At 39.9% G+C, this 22141-nt stretch overlaps 1 protein-coding gene across 1 annotated transcript in view; it reads right to left on the reverse strand.

Moving 5' to 3' along the window:
* The window catches only part of FGF14 (fibroblast growth factor 14), a 693562-nt gene extending 673039 nt beyond the window's left edge, over nt 1-20523 (reverse strand). Inside the window, exon 1 of the mRNA XM_009427196.5 lies at nt 19946-20523. Coding sequence (XP_009425471.1) covers nt 19946-20153 — 208 coding nt within the window. The 5' untranslated portion in view covers nt 20154-20523. The remainder of the gene's footprint in view (nt 1-19945) is intronic.
* Nucleotides 20524-22141: the final 1618 nt, after the last annotated feature.

Raw genomic sequence — 22141 nt, forward strand, 5'->3', positions numbered from 1 at the left:
ACTTTTCAGCCTCCAGAAACATGAGAAATTAATAAATACCCAGTCTAAGGAATTTTGTTATAGCAGCCGGAATGGGCTAAAACATGTTCTAGTTTCAAGAGGATATTAATTTCTTGAAAGTGCTTATATGTTTCACAAGAGTATTAATTTTTTAAAAGTTCTAAGTAAAGCTATAGTAAAAGTAGGCATGCATTGTTAGAAAAAATGTTTACAGTATCCCTATTATCATTTCATGTAATATACAATAATTTATTTATTTGAAACACCAGGACATTTTTAGATTGTTCTTTGGTAAAACAAATTAAGAATGGTAAAAAGGTATTTTGGTTATATGTCAATTCAAAATGAGATTTACATGTCCCATGAGATTATCAACAAATGTTCCTTGAAAAATTAGATGTCTACAGGCACAAGAATGAAGTTGGACCCCTACCTCACAGCATCTACTAAATTAAGTCAAAACAGATCACAGACCTATATAAGGGCTAAAACTCTCAAAGAAAAACTTAGGACAAAATCTTTATGATCTTGGGTTAGGAAATCATTTCTTAGGTATGATACCAACTATGTAAGTGACAAAAGAATAAACACATAAACTAGACTTCAACGAAATTAAGAACTTTGTGCTTTAGAGGACACCATTAAGAAAGTGAAAAGAAAATCCACAGAATGGGATAAAATACTTCTAAATCATATACTTGATAAGAAACTTGTATCTAGAATACAAAAAGAGCTCTTACAACTCAAAAATAGAAAGACAACCCTATTAAAAATGGGCAAATAATTTGAGTAGACATTTCTCCAAAGATATAAAATTGGTCAGTAAGCAACTAAAAGATGCTCAACATCATTAGTCATTAGAGAAATGCAAATCAAATACACAATGACATACTTCACAGCCACCAAAATTACTACTATCAAAAAAAGAGATCATAACAAGTGTTGACAAAGATATGGAGAAATTAGAACCCTCATACATTGCTAGAGTGAATGTAAAATGTGCAGCTGTTTTGATAAACATTTGGTAGTCACTCAAAATGTTAAACATAGATTATCATCTTACCTAGTAATTCCATTGCTAGTTACATACCCAAAAGAATTGAAACATATGTCCATGTAAAAATGTATACATAAATGTTCATAGCTGCATTATTTATAGTAGTAAAATAATGAAAACAACCCAAATGTCCATCAACTGAAGAACGAATTTTAAAAAGGGGTATATCCACACAGTGGAATACTATACAATAATGAAACAAAATGAAATATTGATACATGCTTGAATCTTGAAAACATTACTCTAAATAAAAGAAGCCAGATATTGAATGATTCCATTCTTATGAAATATCTAGAATAAGCAAATTCATAAGACATAGAAAGCATATCAGTGGTTGCCAGGGGATAAGGAATGGGGAAATAGAGAGTTACTGCTAATAGGTATGGGATTTCTTTTTTAAGTTGATGAAAATATTCTAGAATTGGATAGTGGTAATGGTCGCACAACTATGTGAATATACTAAAAACTATTGAATTGTATACTTTAAAAGGGTAAATTTTATGGTATATGAATTATATTTCAATAAAGCTGTTACAAAAGTGAGATTTATAACTCAATCTGGGCTTAAGAAATGCAATTACAACTATAATTGTGATCAATTATACCAATTATTTTAGATTTCTTACATAACAAATATGTTATAAAAATAATTGTTATATCAATTATTTTAGATTTCTTAAATAACAAAAAAGTTCTTTGAAGTTGTGTTATTATTCATTAGACAAATATGTTTATTTGTGGTGAAGTAAGCATATTTAAAAGAAAAAATGCACAAAGGCCCTAAAAGCATTGTCAATCAGCTTTGTTGGACAATAAACCAATTTCCAGTCATAACCTACTTTGTAGAAGTAATAGCTATTACTATTTTCAACATATTACTATCTTTTCAACTTAAAAATGTACCCAACTTATCAAATGCTATCTAAGGACAGCCGTGTACTCTTCATTCTGTTTGGAAATATTCCAGTCCAAATCTATTCCTAATCTGGTCCAATGAGTAGAATCTCCTGTCATGACTGGCAGTGACAAGGAGAGAAAGGGAATGGGAGAAAAAAGGGGAATGAGGATAGATCCGTTTATTCCTCCACCTCTATCAATCACTGCTTTAGCTCCAGGATTGACCATCCCCAGCAATTCTTCATTTTTATCCAACTTTCCAGTGCCCTCTAATCCCCTTGGAAAGATTAAGACCCTGTCTGATTCATGTATCACCCATGGGGCCAAGCGCACTGTCCTTCATGTAGAAGGAATTCAGGAAGGGTTGGGTGTTAAATCAACTATCTGAAATGGGGTATCACACATTAAAAATGTTACAAAAAATTTTAATATCTTTTTTAAAAGGAGACCAACTCTCATATGTTAAAATGTAATATCAGTTCTCAGTCATGGTGTTCCAATTACTCACATGCCATGATCAGACGCAAGATGTTATTCAAGTAACTTGTTAATAATAAAAAAGTTCCAGTGTTTTTCGATGTTTGTTTTTTCTATAATCAAAATGTATTCAAAACTATTTTTCTAGTAGCATTTTTGTTACATGATTTATAATTTTTTTTTGAGATGTAGCAAAAAAGGGAAGTTAAAACTTGTGGGTAGGAAAAAATATTTATAAAACTGCATTAGACATGAGAATATTATCTATCATGTGTGGCAAATTAAAAAATGGCTGCAAATCTGTCTCTTGTATTACACGACAAAGAACTACTAGAGGTATATTTGGGAGGTACAAAGGATAAATATTCTTGATAAGGTAAAACTCTCAGATTTCACATATCATTATGTCTACTGGAAGGCAAATCAACTCAAATTCCTACCCCTCATTTATGTATACTTGTCATTCTTGGTACTCACCACACTCTCTCATGCCCCTAAAAATGTTTAAGGTTTACTGTTTTCTCTTTCTTGAACAATTACCTTGTGCCTTTCCTACCCGACTAATCCTCAATCATTCTTTGTGAGTCAGTCAGAATTTTATGCCCTGCAGGAAGCCTGCCATGCCCTCCTCTTGAGCCCTATAGCATCAGAGCCACAAAAATGAAAGATTACTCTATGATATTACTATACCCTACAATACTAATCAGAAAAAAACTGTTAAATGTTACCCTTACAGATACATGCCACAGTCTACATATTTTATTTACTGTTTTATTAAACCATCGCTTCTGATCAACTTGGAGATCAGCTCTCAAAGTCATCACAAGTTGATTAATTTTTAAGGAAGTCTTGGAATCAAAACCTTTGAATCTCCTCCCTGCTTACAAAGTATCTAAAGGAAAACTAAAAACAAACAAAATAAACAAAAAATAATGCAGGACAGCACCTACACCAGAGATTTTCACCTTTTGTTCTTTTACATAAAAGATTAATAAGGAGATATGAAAGAGTCATAGCAGTCCTTAGGAGACTATAAGGTAAAAGTATTGGCAACTATTGTCAAGTATGTCTAACCACATACAATAGAAATCAATGATATACAATATGTTAAAACTCCTGCAATGACCATATGGAGACAGCAGCCAACAGAATTATTCAGAACATTTTTCGTTTCCTCCCTGTGAAGTTTTGAATAGCCTAAAGACTTACTGACTACATATTTTTTCTTTTGCATCTTATTTTCTGCCTTTCTTCTAATACCTGCTAGTATACAGAAAAATCATGGTATCAGACAACCCTGAACCTATAGAAGAACCTATAATGTAACTTAAATATACCACACATTTGGAGATTCCAACACTTACTTCTAAGTTATCTATGTGGCTTACTTACTTGTGAGAAGAAGTGAGTAATAGCTGGTTATACTGTACCAATGAATAAATACCAATAACCAAGATGCCTGACTAGTAAACCTGATACAGGAAACAGACATACTTAAAAATGTCTTGTTCTTCAATTACATCCTATTCTGTAGATCTCAGCATCTAAATTTTAATTTAAAATAATCTCAACAAAAGCTACTTGAAAGCCATGAAATGAACTGATGTGGATATGAAATATCATTTTTTATTTTCAAAATCACAAATTTAAAACACAAAAAGTTATTTTTGTACTGAACCCACTTCTAAGCTATTTATTTCTGTCTTCAAATTACTATTAATATCAATCCTTTCTGAGTAGCTCTCTTGGGTGAAAGATTCTAATGGCCAACAGATGGGGTAAGTGCACAAACACTTAAAATTTTGTCCCAAGCTAAATGTCTGGCATACATACACACCCATAAATACATTCAACTTGCTTTGCATTTGCCTTTCAAATTGGGAAAACTCAAACCAAAATTTAACCTGTGAAGTACTGTGTTAAAGCAGTATTTCACTATTTAGCAGCTTAAAATACAGCAATTTTGCCATAATGTAATATAGCGTTTAGGAAATAAATATGATGTGTTTTACCCGAACGTCACTTTTACACAATTTTTGAAGTTCCTTGAACTTACACTGGCATATTTATTAACAGTACTAACTCTTATTATTTTCCTTAATTTTCTTGTAATTCTAAAGGGGAGGGAGATAAGAATAGCTCCCAACAAAATATACAGTAATTTTTTTTTTTTTTTTTGAAACGGAGTCTTGCTGTCTCCCAGGCTGGAGTGCAGTGGAGCAATCTCAGCTCACGGCAACCTCTGCCTCCTGGGTCCAAGCGATTCTCCTGCCTCAGCTTCCCGAGTGGCTGGGATTATAGGCATGTGCCACCAAGCCAGGCTAATTTTTATATCTTTAGTAGAGATGGGGTTTGCCATGTCTGCCAGGCTGGTCTCGAACCCCTGACCTCAAGTGATCTGCCCGCCTCAGCCTCCCAAAGTGCTGGGATTACAGGTGTCAGCCATCGTGCCTGGCCCCTACAATAATATTTAAAAGTATTTCTACCAATTATAAATTTGAAAGGATACATAAAAAATGGTCAAAGATTTGTCTTACATTAAAACTGTAACACTAAAAGGAAAAAGCATTGTCAGGCAAAAACTGTTATCAAGATATGCAGACATAATGCGTCCTTCTGCTTTCAATAACAAAAGCGAGAGTAAAGTTGTAAGACACAGAGTGAACTGAATGACCCTGACTTCCTTTCCTCAGGCTCTCACAAATACAAGTTAGTTGGCACCAGAGAGGCTGGGTAGGAAACTGTGCACATTTCCATATGACACAGATTTGTTCGTGACTCCAAAGTGGCACCTCTACATGGAAAGGGTGTACGTTTTACTTTTTCATTCAAAGTTATGTTCATACAAAATTCAAACCTTTTATTTAATGCTGCAGGATTTAGTACTGTGCAGCTGTCTATTGCATTCGCACTCATTTGCGAAAACTTTGATTAAATCACTACTCACTCACCCACTAAAATGACAGAATTCAGGTTTGTGCTGCCAATTTGCTCCCACCACAGTATGTCTACTACTGCTATCACCACCTAAAATGGACCCTTCCCCTTCTTGTATGAATCATGCTTGTGGCCATATAAATACCAGTCTTATAAACCATGATTTCCAATAAGGATCCTAGTTTTAAATCAAAGAAATTGCAACTGCTGAGAATAAGGCATTATTAGTTACATTTTTATAAAATTTGAATAGCCATTGAGAATTTAGTTGCTCTCATTTTCACAAAAGTTACCTTCCTTAAAATATCACTTTATAAATTTTGTGTCATTCTTAAGCATTCAAACATCCAGGAGCCAGATACTGACCCCTTGAAACACAATTCAAATTTTATAACAGAAAAGAGTAAGGAAAGCAAAAATTATTTCTAAAAGTTGTGCTTTTAGCCAACTGTTCCTTAATGTGTATCTCCTCTAAGCAATGATCATAAAGGTTACTGAAACATATGATCAACACTAGAGCCACAGCAGCATGCTGGAATTCTTACAGAAAAAATTATGGTCCAAACTGGTAAAAAAAAAAAAAGTCCTTATATCCAAATAGCCTATGACATTTTCAGTCCTTCTTAGTTGCAGGGCTTTACTAGAAAACATCATCATTTATTTTTATATTTTTAAACTTTTCTTTTAGGTTCAGGGGTGCATGTGCAGGTTTGTTATGTAGGTAAATAGTGTATTACAGGGGTTTGGTGTACAGATTATTTTCTCATCCAAGTAATAAGCATAGTACCCAATAGGCAGGTTTTTTTTGTTTGGTTTTTTGAGAGTTTTTGGGTTTTTTTGAGATGGACTCTCGCTCTGTCGCCAGGCTGGAGTGCAGTGGCACAATCTCAGCTCACTGCAACCTCTGCCTCCCAGGTTCAAGCGATTCTCCTGCCTCAGCCTCCTGTAGCTGGGACTACAGGCGCGTACTACCACGCCCGGCTAATTTTTGTATTTTTAGTAAAGACGGGGTTTCACCACGTTGGCCAGGATGGTCTCGATCTCTTGACCTCATGATCCACACGCCTCAGCCTCTCAAAGTGCTGGGATTACAGGCACGAGCCACCGTGCCCAGGCCATAGGTAGTATTTGATCCTCAACTCCTCATCCTCCTCTCTTTCTCCACTCTCAAGTAGTCCCTGGGGTCTGTTGTTCCCTTCTTTGTGTCCATGTGTACTCAATGTAGAAAACATCATTTTGCAGGGAAATAAAATGCTGCTAAGAAGAGTATGTCAATACTACAAAGTTGTTCAGTATATCTTGAAGAAGGTAGTCAAAGCCATTCTCCCCTTATTTAGAAAGCCAGTAACGTCATCAGGGCTAGCAAAGTGACTCCAAATTGCATAAGAAAATTAAAACTACAAAGTAGGCTCAAATTGTATAGAAAGATGTATGATGTATGCTCAGACAACTATCAACTACATGTAACAACAACATAAATGTACCTGCTAACTAGATTTCCTATCTCACATTCTCAACAAACCATCTATGACTTCCAAAAGTCGATGGAGGCCACTTTCCCATGAGGCACCACAGTCCACAGTGACTCCCATGTCTCTCATTTACACCTTCTGTTTCACGCATCCTTCCAGGTTCCAAGAAAGCAGTGCCCTTCCTGGCCCACAATTTCTCAACGTATGCCCTCGATTCATCCCTTCCTAATTACTGAGCAATTTCTCTCCTGCTCATATTACATACCCAGAACCATCCTTTCATCCAAGCTCCTGTTTCCCATTTCGAACTAACAGAAGGACATTTTCATTTTATTGCTTTCTTAGTACAAAAATCCCTCCTTCCTCCTAGTACTGCCCCTCCCCACAATCAGTTATACACCCCAATTATAATTGAGCCATTCTCAATCATGTCGTTTCTCTTTTTGGAAAAGTTCCCTAGTTCACTAATTTTCACCACATCCCAGCTAACTCCTCTACAGGGCTTTTGGACCCCAAAATATGATTTCACTAAGCCGCTAAAATATGATTCCATTAACTTCCCATAACTCCCAATCGTGTACCTTTCACTCTATCCATAAATAATCCCAGCCTTTGACTTTCATTCACATTACTCCTCTTGCCAAGAATATGCTTATCTCTCCTACCAATAGAAACACACATGCAAGAGTCAGCTTAGGTCATGCTTCTCTAAAAGATTTTCCCTTCTTCCCCTTTCATCCTAGATGAGTTTTCTAGCAGAATTCTTTCTCATATCTAGTATTCTCCATACATTTAGTTTTATTACTTGTGGGTCAAAGACCAAACCTTTATAGAATGTTTTAAATTTCCCCCAGTAACTAACATGTAATGTTAACATATCACATATTAATTACTTAATAAATGCAGGTAAGTTTATCATATAGGATGTATACTACCTTCTCAAAACTTCATGATCGATTTTAAGATAATTTCCAAATAACAGTTATTTTTCTAAAGAGTAAATACATCAACAGAGCAGTAAGCATGGCAGTGCCAAGAGAAATAGAAAAGGAGGAAAGAGTTACCTTGCAGAAATAGATTTAAATGAGAATTTTCTCATGGCATTACTGCACATCTTCTAACAGCTTTTGTACCAGACTGTCCTTGCAAAAATATTTGCATAACAAACCACCTTGTCATCTAGAGATGGTGCCTCCCTCCAGGTTAGAGGACAGATTTGTTTCCTGACCAGGATAATAAAGATAACACCTCCCTGCAGAGAAAGATTAGGCAGCTTTGCTAGAAGCCCCTTAAAAGATTGGGAATTTCCTGATATGGCTGCATATCAGACCACTGAGCAATGACACAAATCCGCTGTGAGCAAGCATCCACCTGAGACACTCAGCATTGCCCCTGAAAGGATTTTGGGACATACAGGGAACTGACAAACACATGAAGCTCATGCTGTCTTCTATGCTCTGAGTGATAAAATCCCCTGTCTCTGACCCAGGAGTCCCCTGTCTTCTGCCAGCATCACGTAACTGCAGCAGACTAGCAAGCTGGGTAAACTGTGAGACCCTTGGTAGTTCCTGAAATTTTTAGATGTTAGGAGTTTCCGGTTTAAAAAATAAAACAGAAGCTACCACGTTGAATTCTCCACGTCTAACATGCAATGTCATATCCCGGAAACAATATGTTGAGTGAAAAAGGCAAACTCAAAAGTGTGAAGACTTCATGATTTAATGATATGAAGTTCTACTATAGGTCAAACTAAGGGGAGAGAAATCAGAATGGCGGTTGCTTCTCAGAGTGGGGATGGGTAGGAACAGAATGGAAATAAGAAAAATTTTGGGGGCGGGTGATAGGAATATTCCATATCTTAACTAGGGTAGTGGTTACAATGATGCACACAACTGTTAGAATACATCAAGCTATAAAGTTAAGACTGTGCATTTTAATGTATATAAATTATATCTCACTAAGAAAGCATTAAAAATTCTAGATAGCTAAACAGTGAATATATCACAGTCCCTTTTAGTTTCAGGACAGAATAATTCACAAAAACATTAGGAGAAATACTGATCACTTTCACAAGCATTCTGTTCAACATCCTTTCTAGAGCGGTAGCTGCAATTTAGGGATTTAAGAGTATGTATTCTGGAGTCAGATTATTTGGTTTTGGTTTTATACTCAGATCTTTCAGTTACTAGCTAGGTACTCTCCAGTAACTTCCTTAATCTTTTCATGCTTGGGCTTCATAATTTTTAACAGAAGTATAAAAGATTTTCCTATCTGTGATTTTAAAGATGAAATTAGATAGTATAGGTAGAGTGCCTAGTATATAGAAGCATTCTCTAAAGATTAGTTGTTATCAACTAATAATAACACAGGATTCAAAATAATTCAGAACATTTCTGTTAAAGCAAAAGAGTAATATAATTTTAAAAATCTAGTAAGTGTAATATACATTCGTTAACAGGAAAACTAGGTGAGAGATTTACAATGCCCTAAAAGTCATTTCATTATATAATCAAATAATGCAATAGATCCACATTACAGTTCTTTTACATGTTAATTTGAAGTACAGAAAGAAAAAACTTAAGCCAAATAAATATCATTTTGGGTAAATGTTTCAAGTTCAGACAGATGTTTCTCATTTACTCTCAGACAACTATTTTATTATTTTGGGTCTATTTTCCTAATGTAATGAATGTAAAAGAGGTAAATCCAATTGAATACTAATCCTGATCTTGCCTGAAGAGTAAGTTGATGACAAAATTTTTGAAAAACATGACTAAAAAATATGTAAAAGGACAAAATCTAGAATCGGATAGTACAAATACAGGGAGAAGGAGACAAAGGGATGAAATATCAGTGCTGGAAAAGCACTTTGCTACAACAAAGGGCAAGGGGTCTGACAAAGCTGGGCAGACTTTATGGCTGCATATCAGACCACATACTAACTATAGCATTCATGTCACAGTTAGTATCCCCCATACAGAGTCACATCTGCCACACATGTACCAGAATGGCCTCAGTACTGTGTTGTTTAAAATTATTCCCAACATTTTAAAAGAAAACTAGAAAAGAGAGAATAATAAGCAATAATGATGTAAAATTTTTATCCTATATCAAATTTCTTAACTGCATCATTAAAATATCTCTAACATTTAGTACTGATCTCATTAAAAGTATTTCCAATATTTAACAGTCATTATTATTTGTCTGAGATGTGAGGTATTTTATGTTACTTGTCACGTGAGTTGAAAAAATTTTTAAAGGTACAAGAAAAAATAATCAAGTTAATGTAAAACATCACTTCTCAGGAAACAAATCAAGTCATTTAGCAATGAAGGAGGAAAGAGCATATTGTGTTACTGCTTTCAATTTGTCCCAACAATAAAATGCTAAGGCCAAATGATGGTTACTACTGACTGCTTACGTAGAAAACTGACTCAGGTCTCCTAGTAGACAGGGTCCTTTCTTTGCTTAAGTTACAACACCTGGTATACAGCAGCAATACAACTAAAGAAGATGAGTTTCAGACTACAAATAAGTGGCTGTTGAAACAAAAAGGACTACAATTATGAGATATGATTTTTATTTTAGTCTTTAAGCCTTCTTATGTTCATATTTCTTAAAGTACAATATTATACCATGTGCTCCACACAGGAAGTGGAAAGAACAGATATTACAATCCCTCCCAAGCTACACCTTTAAGATGCAGCATTACAGATAAGGTTACCACACACTTTAGTGATCCACTGTAATTGTGCAGACAACAAAATGCTACAGGAGGAAAAAAAGGCATTTTAACTACATTCATTCCTATCTAAAAAAGCACGTGTGCAAACTTACATATGTAAATTCAATAAAGTTCATACTTCCTTCTCTTTTCTTGCCAGACCTGAATAGTTAATCTGAAAACTTGGCTTTTAACTGCACTACTTGACTCCTCAAACTAAACAAAGTATTGTGTCCATAAAAACATCTGCTATTGACAAAGAATTGTACATAATCGTTTAAAAAATCATTTTGGCTTATCTTTATTGTAAAGCATTTTTTCCCAGTCCTAAGGATTTTCGGGTTTGAAATCAAGATGAACTTTTTATCCCACAGCAACTCTCCCAGAACTGTCCATTTAAATTTTAATCTAGAAAGAGAAGCTTGTCTAAGTCTCCTACTTGCTGTTAAAAGCTACCTCGGCCCCTCAATATAAACAGTCAGAAGAGAGCCAACCATGTCTCAAGAAGATGGAAGTGTTCTGTTGGCAAATGGCCAGAAGACTAGCTCACCAGAACTGTCCAAATCAAAAACCTGTCATCAGAAAATTCCAGACTCCTCCTTCAACTTCCTTCCCAAATTCAAACTGGCCACTAAGATGGATGGACTTCACTTCCTCTCTAGTGCCTGTCACTGCCTTATTCTGGACCGCTCACCACTGCTCACTGCTCTTCCTCCCTGGTCTTTCCACCTTCAACCTTGCCCAACCCAGAGCTGTTTTCCACGCTGTAGTCATAATGGTTGTCTAAAGGGTAGATATGATCATGACACAGAAGAGAGCTCACGATCTGTGCCTCACTACCTTGCAACCCCACTCACTACCTGCCACTCCCTAGAAACACCCTCTATTTCTCAGTTGTACTTGATATTCTCGGTCTGCACCACAATCTTTGACGCCCCCAAAGCTTAAAGTATGCTTCTTTCTCTTCCTTGACAGCCTAACCAGTGCCTTTACCACGTGGCTAACTCTTAGTCATTCTTCATGACTCAGTCTGAGTTTTATTCCCTCCAGAAACCTTTCCATGCCCCTCTTCCTTGGCCCTATAGCACCTTGGTCCACCTACACAGAATTGTTCACCACATCATAATTGATCCTGTCTTTTGTCTTTCCTGCTAATTCCTTGAAGGAAGAACTCTTCTTCACCCCTGTATCTCCAGCATCAACAGTTCAAACACAGCAGCACTTTTTAAGTGTTTACTAAGTTTTGTTTTTTGTTTTTTTGAGATTGTAGTTACTGAAAAAGTGATAAAAAGCACGTGGACCTAAAAGAAATAATTCATAAATTTCAGAGTTGTAATAAACTCTGAAAATAATCTTTTTCAACTTCTTAATTTACAAATGAGGTTTATAAAAAAGATTTAAGAAAGATTTTTCCCAATAGCATGGATATGAGAGAAGGAAAAATAAACTAGTGAAGATACCCTCCCCTACCCCGAAAATCTTAAAACTGTCTAAGGAAAAGGTATCTGGGGAATATAATGGATAAATGGAATGCCATCTATTTCAGCACCAACCACACAATTCTATGAAGCGCATGAGGAGCTCTTCCTAGTGTCACCAGTAAAATACGCGTTTCTTCACCCAAGGCTCAAAGCTTCTACCTGTGTTTGTGCCTACAATTCCAAAACTGGCTCTTGGAACAGTCGCTTCCTCCACTGGGAAGGAGTTGCCACACCTGTAAAAGGAACAGGTTGTTTGTGATCGCTAAGGTCAGCCTCTTATCTCTGATAGTCTCTGAATTTAGAGTACAATTTAAATATATAGTTAACATAGTCCGGGAGAGATACAGGGAAGGGGTGAGGGAAGTTTACTTACAATCAGGACTGGGTGTGAACGTTATGGGAACCTAGAATATTAGAGCTGGGGCTGATCTGGGATTACTCTAATCAATATCCTTCTTGTAGTAGCCGAGGGGACTGAAGCCCAGAAAACTTCAGGACCCGCCCAGGGTCTCCCAGTAGCTAGTGTGTAAGCTGAGACCAGAACTTGGCTCGTTCTCTCCCAGTCCTGAGCTTGGGCAGAATCACCAGCAACGCCAGCTCCCTTCCCTTTCCTTCAGATGGGTCTCGGGTCCAGAGCTGGCGCTCGCTAGCGGGAGGCCAGACCGGGAGGGCCGAGGCAGCCACCTGTGGCTTTCCCATCCCTCAGGTCCAGCAGTGCACATGGGGTGCCCCCGCGTCAACGCCGGAGGAGTGACCTTGCAAACCCGCGCCCCGCGGGCGGCAGAGCCGGCCGCTCACTGCCCGGTCCCCGGCCACCACGGAAGAGCGAAGATCTCTGCCAGGGCAGGAGCCCTAGCCCCGACCCGCGCCCCAAGTCTCTCCCGCGCGGCGGCTTCCGGCCGCCATGGTTTCCATAGCAACAACAGCACAAGCTGCCGGGTCCCAGAGACGCCCTAGGGTCAGAGGTCATCTCCGTGGCAACGGAAACTTCCCGCGCTACGGCGGCTCCAACGGGCCGCTTCCGCCGCATTGCGTAGCGGAGCCCCCGGCGAGCCGAGGCTGGGAGCGCGGTGATGGCCGGTCCCCGTGAGCAGAGGGCAGCGGCGGCGGGACCGGGGACTCTGGGCCAATGGGTAAAGCCAGGAGGAAGCCCTTGCCTGGCCCGTTGGGCTCCCTCCTCTTCAGAGCCGAAGCAGTCCACACTCGGAACCCAGCTTCACCCGGATTACCGAGGGGTTCCACGCCTGGAGGCAGAGCTGCAGCGTGGGCCCGCTCGCGGCTTTGCAGAAAACAAATAATGACACACTTCTCTGGAAGCCCGGGGCCTGGGCCCAGAGCCGTGGCTTCTGCCAAACTTTCTGGTCCCGGACACCAACTCCCCGCTTCTCAGCCCGAGGCCACAGCGGCCCAGCACCCTGCACCTTTTAAAGTGGCTCCAAAAAGGAGAAAGCCAAATAGATCAGGGTGGTAGGCGCGAGTGCAGGGAGCTGCGAAGTTGGAAGATTACTGCTTTTCAAACTGCCAAAGAGCAAAATACTAAGCGAGAAACTCCGTCCAAAGCAACTGAAACTCGAGGTTCTTTACTAATGAGAGTTCCAGTTACCATCTTCAGAGAAAGGAGCTCAAAAGAGGGAGTTTATTTTTTGCAGAATGTCTTCCTTGTTAAGAAGAAAATTAAAGATTAAAAAAGAAAATGAAGGGTCTGGCAACTATGAACCTAATGGTGCCCTAACGTTTGCTATTCTAAGGCCGAGAATGCCAGATGGGGAGAACGCCATGAGCTTTTGAGCTTGTGTATTTTGCAAGAGGCTCGAGTGTGAACAGTAGACTACAGGCCTTGAGACTGAGAAGGAAGCTATAAAATGTGGGCCAAGGGAATGTCTGCAGGACCGGGTTTCAGAGCACCCTATCGTGGCGGATAAAGAGCCACTAACAGCTTTTTTCTTTATTTAGTAGCCAAATTCTTGGTTGGCGCTTTGAGAAAGGAGTAAGCATTAAGCGAATTTAACCAAGTAAAATGTATCGTCCTGCCCTTTGTAGCCCCATAGTTCACTATCCTAGAGATACCTATTTTTCACTATTTTATTAAAGTGTATTGAAAACCTACCATATGTCGTGAACAGAGTTTTTGTCAAGAGACAGTGACAAAGGCAGTGGTGCCCAGCAGTTGTTGGGTGACTTTCTTACATGAGGTTACCAGATTAATCAAACAAGAACTTCACTGTTCCCTATAAAACATGTCTGCGACATTCATCCTTTTTGCCTTCAAGTTTAGGAAGTCACTAAGGATCCCTCCTTTTGTTCCCTTCTCTTCATCATCCTACCTTTTACATTCTGACCAAAGTAAAAAAAATAGTGGCAGCTAGAGAACTACACAGGGAAAACATCAGGACATAGTTGGTCTTGATACAAAAGAGCTATTGCATCTCTAGAGGTATACGGGAAGCTGAGAAGTCTCCCTCAGAAAACTCCATGCCCTTCAGTACCCGGGTTCAACACATAACTAAATCTTGTACCTGGTACACAAGTCCTAAGGAACACCACACAGACTATGGCAGTGAGCAGGCAGATGTGTAAATAGGTGTTTCCCTGTCCCTATTTACAGGAGGTAAATAGTATTACCTCCACAGTCCCTCCTGGAGGTAATACTGAGTTGGGCTCAAAGGTTTTATTAAAAATATAGGCACAGTGCAATGACTTGTTTAACACTGAAGAGAAGAGCTCCTGTTAGACGTTCAAACAGCCCAACTGTTTCCCCTTAAGGCAAAAGACACTATTTTGAATAAATGCTTCCATTTTGAGACATCTACGTGGTATTTATAGAAGGCGTATGAGTCAATTTGAGTGAGGTATGATGCCAAAATGTGCAAAGGAGTGAAAACATTGGTTGTTGTCCTTGTTACCATATGTATAAAAACACTTCACAAAAGTCTCCAATGTTTGTGTTGCTAAAACATGGAAGACTGGGTTCGAACATTTTAAAGGAATGGTTCATTGTAGGAAACGTGAAGTATAGTATAGAATTAGCTTTAGCACTTTCAGAAAGTACTGCATCATATGAACAAATTTTCTCAGTTATGGATGCTGTCTAAGATGAGAACAAGTTGTACAGCCAAAGTCATCTTCATTGTTAAAACTAAGTTTAGATTATCATGCATTGAATTTTACACTTATTAACTGGGATATACATTTCAAAAAAGAAAAATCTACTCTCCCAACAAGGCAGTACTCCGAAGCCTACCTAAAATGCCATCCTTTGGTTCATGGAGTGGCACTGCTCTACAAAACCCATTTTGTTACCTCAGTAAATAAGCTTCCTGGATGGAGTCTAAGGCCAACTAATACTACATTGAATCCCACTCTACAGCCAAGCGTCTTAGAAGAAGCAGCTTACATCTATTTGCTGTTCCAGACGTGCAGTCTGAATTTGATGTTTTCATTTGAAATATACTCAGTGTTTAGACATGCAGAGGTTGTGGCCCATTTGTGGCTCACCCAGCTCTACTGGAACCTAGGATGAGTCGGTAGGCTGAGAAGGAGGAGGAGTAAAAAGTGCTCACTCTTCTTCCCTCTCTTCCTATTTTCTCACTTCCAAACACCATGACAGCCCTAGATGTAAAGCAAGTAGCTTTTTAAAAAAACGTATATTTAAATGAGTAACAGTGGCATACCAGGTGTTTTGGCACCTAAAACAGCTTAGTGAAAGGCAAAAGCAGAGCTGAAAGGCAGCCAGACAAGTAGGAAATAGAAAGTGATCATGGGTCCTACCAAGCCCTGCATGTTCCACCTCAAAGTTACACGACAGAGCGGGAGACTGAGTTCAGAAAAAGAGAATTGATGGAATGTTCTCAGTGTGCTGTGCAGAACTAGGTCTAGGGCATCTGCTTCGTACTAACACTGGGCACTGACATTTGTACTCAATAAAATCCTCTTAGATTATGATTTATCTTAAAATCTGTGTTTTCCAAAATCCTACCAAGCCATGGAAGTTTGGGGATATCCTGTGTGTGGTTGAGTGGGTGTATCTATTTGAGGGTCTGTGGCTTCCTTTGCTTGTTTTACATTATGTGCCTGAAGAGACAGCAATGACATGACCTTAGTATTTATGTTTATTGTGGATTTTCTTTTTCCAACCACACTTCTTTCCTTAGTACCCTTGGCTTAAAGTGCAGTGACCTAGATTATTTCCAGAACGGGCCTATTATATACATTGGTCAATCCAAACTATCGTACTGGTTTAAAGAAACCTATGAAGCCTCCTTCAAGCAAAATAAATGCCTTGGACTTAGTATTCCCTATTTAATGATTTGCCTAAAATAAAGTCACCTTGCCTGACTCCTACAGTGAAAGTTGAAGCAGGTAACATTTATTCTAAATGCATAGCTGTTGCTCTGCTAGGAAAGTAGGACATTTAAGAGTGTGTGTGTGTGTGTGTGTGTGTGTGTGTGTGTTCTCTGATAATAGTTGTTAGACTGGGTGTTTTAATGAAGATAGCAAATTTACTTTATATCCAGGACTTTTAAGCTATTGGAATTTATTTTAAAAAGCATATATTGTGCAAACACATTTTTCATGTTCTCTTCCAGTTAAATTTTACATAAAACAAGCCCAAAACACTATTTAATGAAGACCTCTTATATAAGTATTAATAATGAGCTAATCAATAACTTTTGGGTAGATGAATAACTTTGTCCTTAAATTCGTAACTCTATTTTCTGCTTATTTTCACACCAACTTGATTATATAGCGGTGCTCTGAAATTCCACGAACGCTTGAACCACCTACACTTGTTGACAGTTTAACGAATTGGAAATAATCAGTAAATTATTTCATAACTTCCAAAGATATAGGAAGGAAAATTAACCTATTATTTATCTCTGAAATAAGAATAGGTGCTTTACACCAAATTCACTGGTATTTGGCAGTATTCTCCCAAGTTTCTTAGTTTGAAACCAGTTAATTGTTCTCTTTTTAAATTTAAGATAACATAATAGGTAGTAGTCAATCTGTTCCTTTTGGCTGTAACAGTTAAAAGAATTTTAGTGTTTGTTTCATTTTAATTACCCAATTAACTTTTTAGTTCTACTGCTATTTTGGGATCAAAAACCTGCAAAAGATTTTAGGCTTTATGTTACTAGCAGGAGAATGGAACTCACGAAGTACAATAGTGAAAGGGAATGGCTTGGCATGGGTTTGATTCAAGCTTAACAGGCTAAAACTTTTAGAAGGTAAGATAAATAATGTGACACATTAATGTCCCATTTAAATATATATATTATATATATGTATAATATATTATACATATATTATATATATGTATAATATATTATATATATATATACTAAATGCTCCAACTCCCTGGTTGGAACTCATATCCCTGGTTATCTAACACTAAATTATCCTATTAGAATAGTTGGTAATGTTCTTAGATACACTTTGAGTTAGCCCATCAATTCATACCCAAATACTTTAGCATTCATAAGCTGCAAAATGAATTGTTCTAAAAATAAATTGTCATTTGTTCCACAGTTTCCAAAAATGCCTTGGAAGGGGGGAAAAACTATTCCAGAGAGATGAAAGTGGGTGGGATGGAGGAAGTGTAATAAGATTGTGACTTGTGTATAGGGAGAAATTTAGTGTTTCCGGTACAATTGTTTACAAAAAAAATTATACAGGCCTACAAAGAAACTTACTGTTCTGTGCTAAATTATTTCCCACTCTCCAGTACTATGGAAGGACTGACTTCAAGGTCCCTAAGACAAATGGTCACATCTAAATAAAAAATGTTTTTGCACTATTCCTTTCTCAGAAGAGAGTTAAATCTTTTCACAGAAAGACACAAGAAGGGTTCAAAAGACCACTATTTTTGCAGTGTAAAGCAGTCACCCCTGCCCTTCCCACTGCAGCCCTTGGCCTTTCTCACTTTGAGAAGTCTTGCAAAAAGGGTCTTCATATTAGGCTGTGAGATAGTGTTGCAGATGTAAGTTGGTTTTGTATGAACCAAGCGTCAGCAAGTTTTAGGTTTGATGTCGGGGGCTTGGAGTACATCTTGGGGTACACTTCATAGCTGAATTAGACATGCGGGTGGAAAGGTGACAACACTGTTTTCCCCTTGGGCAATTCTCAGGTTGGTGTGTCGTTTCAGAGTTGCTAAACGCTGAGGAGTTAAGAAGAGAGAAGGGTAAAAGGACGGAGGAGGAGGAAACAGAGGGGGTGAATAGAAAGGGTGTAAGAACTAGAACACAGGGAGGAGGACTCAGGGCAGAGCCCAGAGCCCACTGCAGCACGGAGTCCACGGAGCAGCCAGAGGCTACTACCAGAGCCTCAATTGCCACCCCGAAGTACCAGCTGGGGGCAATCTTCTCCGCCCCAGCATAGGAGCCTCTGCCCTTTTAGACTGTCTAACAACTCGCAGTTTCTCCTTTGCTGCAGGAATGGTGGCCGCAAACGGTCTCAGCCTCCACACCCACCGCCTCCGTCCCCGCCCACCCACACCTCCTCCTCCTCTGCCTCGCGCTGCACCCGCAGGCGGCAGACCCCTTGGAGCGCGCCACCCCAGCTACGTTGCATTGGCAAGGTTCGGAGGCTGGAGGGCAGCAGCCACTTGCTGCCCCAGTCGCTGGGGCTCTGGGTGCCAGTGCGGCCCCCGACAGAGCCCAGGGTGTCAGGGAGGCCGTGGAGAGCCATGATCTACTGCACCGCAGTGCCAGCGTCAGGAGCTTCCAGAGCCCGGGCTGCCACTGCGGGACGGCCGATCTGCCCGCTCCCTCCTTCAGACACAACCCCAGACAAAAACAGCCGGCCCCGGGTCCCTCTCCACCCTGAACGGAGCTAGGGGACGCCACACACTCCCGGCTGCCAGCGTGAGCGGTTCCGGGAAAGGCTGCGCCCAGCCTCCTCGCCAGCGCCGCCGCCACCACCATGCAGCCCTCCAGCCTGCCTCCCCTGGGTTGCTCGCCCACAGCTCCGCGGCCGCCCCCAGTCGCCTCGGACTGAGACGCGGGGACGGGAACCCCTGGGATCCGACTCCCCAAATCAGATGCATTTGCATTTCTTATGTAATGTACTGCAAGTTCCCTTGTTGGAGCCCTTTGGAATCGGGGCGCATGATCACCAGTAGGCTTAAAAGCGAACTCACGGCCTGGTTCATCCCCACCCCCGGCCCTGTGGGACCCCGACGCAGGGCTTTGACACCGCTTTCTAAAGGGGGGGACTTCAATTACAAATATTAGAGGGGCTGGGCTTGTCCTCTCAGTCTGGGGTTCCCTCCCGGCGCAAGCCTTGCTCAAGTATTCCCGGTGGCAGGATGTGTCAGAGGCAGACAGGGGGAATGAGTTAATGCTCGGGCACCCGGAGCTGGACGGGGGAGGGACGCGGGGGCTGACGGAGGAGCGGGGCCGCGAGGGAGGGGGCCTCTTTTACTTTGGTAAAGGTGATCGTGGTGGCGAATATTGTGCAAGCTAATCAGAAAGTCTAGAGCAGGTTCTCGGAACCCAGCTACGTCCCCCGAACCTGCTGCAGAAGTAAGGGGAGCTCGCGGTTCTTTTTCCTGGCAACTACCGAAGCTTCAGCTGCCTGGGGCACAACCTTAAGCCATAGCCCTTCACTATTCCACCAAACATAGGCAACCAAATACATTAAAAAAAAAAAAAAAAGTTTCCTCCTCCCTCCTAGTGATGGATTGTGTCACAGCCAAGAGATGCCAATAATGGTTTTGGGGTTCGTAGACGCCGATCCAGCTGTTACTTGTTTATTCATGCAACACCTCTATATGCAACACTGTCCTGGTTCCTGGTATGTTTCCCCTGCCTTCCTGCATAGCAGAACTGCAGATCTAGCTCGATGAGCAACAGACAGGTTATTATGAGGAAAAACATAACATGATGCATGTTTCGCTTACCAGTTGGGTTCTTGTTTTTCTTAAGACTCTTGCCACAAAGACACTGCAGCATATGCGTTCCTTTGCTGAAAATGTTCCAAAGAAACCACATTGATTTGGGCGAAAAGCAATCCAGCAGCTTAGACACCCTGAGAAAGAAGAGATCCTTGTGGTTGCATAATAATAATTTGAAATCAGTTCTCCTGAAGAGGGGCACCGGTTTTACCATAGGAAAAACGATAATATTCCGGATCTTCTCCCAGTTTTTTCCCCTCACGTGGTATATTTCTTTGAGACTTCTCAGTGATTGTTTTTTTTCGGCCAGGGTGAATGATTTATCCCCCCTCGATCACCACCGGATTATTACCAAAGGGTTGGAGAAAAAATCCTTTTTCAGCATGAAGCCAAACAGAAAAGCAAAGTGATCCCAACTGAGATCAAAACTAATCAGGGAGAACAGTAATGCACAAAAGATCCCCAAAGAGAAAACCATAGCCTTTTTACTTGATCGCTATGAGGATGGGTGGATCTGCAGAAGGCAAAGCAGGATTCATCTTACTGAGAGAAGACTGCCATTGTGTAGCCCCTAGGAGAGAAGGAAAAAAAAAAAAAAAAGAGGAAAGAAAGAAAGAAAAAAGAAAAAAAAAGAAAAAAAAACACCACCACACACACTCACACACCAATACCACCTCCGAGATTGAGTCTGACAGCCGAAGACAGAGCCTCCCTTCTCCCAGTGTCGATTTTTTTTATAATCAATCGCCAGTGCTCAGTGGGATCGGTTTGAACCTGCAGTTCTCAATCACCACGAAGAAAAGGTGCAAATTTAGGTGCCCCCTCCCCTTGTCAGTCTTGTAGTAGGTAGAGAGCGCCACAAATCCCCTTCCTCCTTCCTCTCACTCTTCCAGTTTCCAACAACCGTGAGCATGAGGAAAATCTCCCCTCCGGATTCCTCGCCCAGCCTCGGATGTGAGTTACAGGCATTAGAGGGAGAAGGAGGAGTTGAAGTTTGCATTGAAAAGACTGGCTTTCCATGACGTAGCCACGTGCTTTCAGACCCGTCACCAGTGAGATGCTTCAACCAGCCCAGGGAGGGCAGTGTCACTGCAGTCTCTCTGCTAGGGCCCCTCCTGAAGTCTCCCCACCCGCCAGCTCCAGCCCCAGCCCCAAACCCAGACCCAACGCGCGACCCTCTCCCTCCTCCGCCAAGCGCCAGTCAGCCTGCTGTTTGCTCTTGGAGCCAATCTGACAGCCTTCTATTAAAAGTGAATTTTGAAAAGTAAAAATTAAAAATTATAATGAGTAAACCTTAGAAAATGCATGTTGGGAGGTTGGAGGTGGGGGGGAAATAAAGAGAAAAAGGGGTTTAATGCTTCTCCACCCAGCCAAAATCAGTTCCACCTTCACATTTTCAAAAGCAGCATATAATGCACCTAAAACATTAAGGAAAACTCAAGTTCCTTTAATTCTTATTATTGGACTCCTACTTGAGGGGCTGTTTGAAAAATGTAAACTAGATATATAACAGATATTACCAGAAACCGCCTCTTAAAAGGACAACCACTAAAATCTAGGTGGCAAACTGTACTTTTGTGGGGAGGGTCATGTATACATGAGAAAATGTATGCCTTTTATAGACAACACGTTACCTTTAAATAATTGTGCAGAAAGTCCCTGCTTAAATCACGCCCTAATTCTTTGCATGTTTCTGCACTCATTAATTGAGCTAACATTAAATTCACCCTCATTTACTTCTCATCTGCACATCTCACCTACACTAATCCAACCTAACAAAACAGGCAAGTTTTCTATTTTCACCAACATATAACCCAGCTTCCTACTTGCCCAGAAAAATCAAAGGATTTCAGACCAAGCTGTTATTTTATTTTATTCTACTTGGAGGAAAATACAATGTGCAAAGTGATACGAACAATTACAAAAAATAATATAACAAACTCCAGAGTACCCGCTACTCAAAATTAACTTAGCATTTCATCATATTTTTGAGATGAGGATTTTAGAGAAGTAAAACTGACCACTCCCATTCTCTGTAGGTAAATGAATTAAACTTATGCTAGCTTATTTCTATTTTTATAGGTAAACTGACATAAAAATTTTAACTCTAATTTAAATATATATATTTAGAAGTTTCTTCATAATTTCAAAAAAATTAAAACTACTGCCTCTACTGCATGGTATATAAACTTAGATGTCGAT

The sequence above is a fragment of the Pan troglodytes genome, chromosome 14 (assembly GCF_028858775.2).
Source record: "Pan troglodytes isolate AG18354 chromosome 14, NHGRI_mPanTro3-v2.0_pri, whole genome shotgun sequence".
Lineage (NCBI taxonomy): Eukaryota > Metazoa > Chordata > Mammalia > Primates > Hominidae > Pan > Pan troglodytes.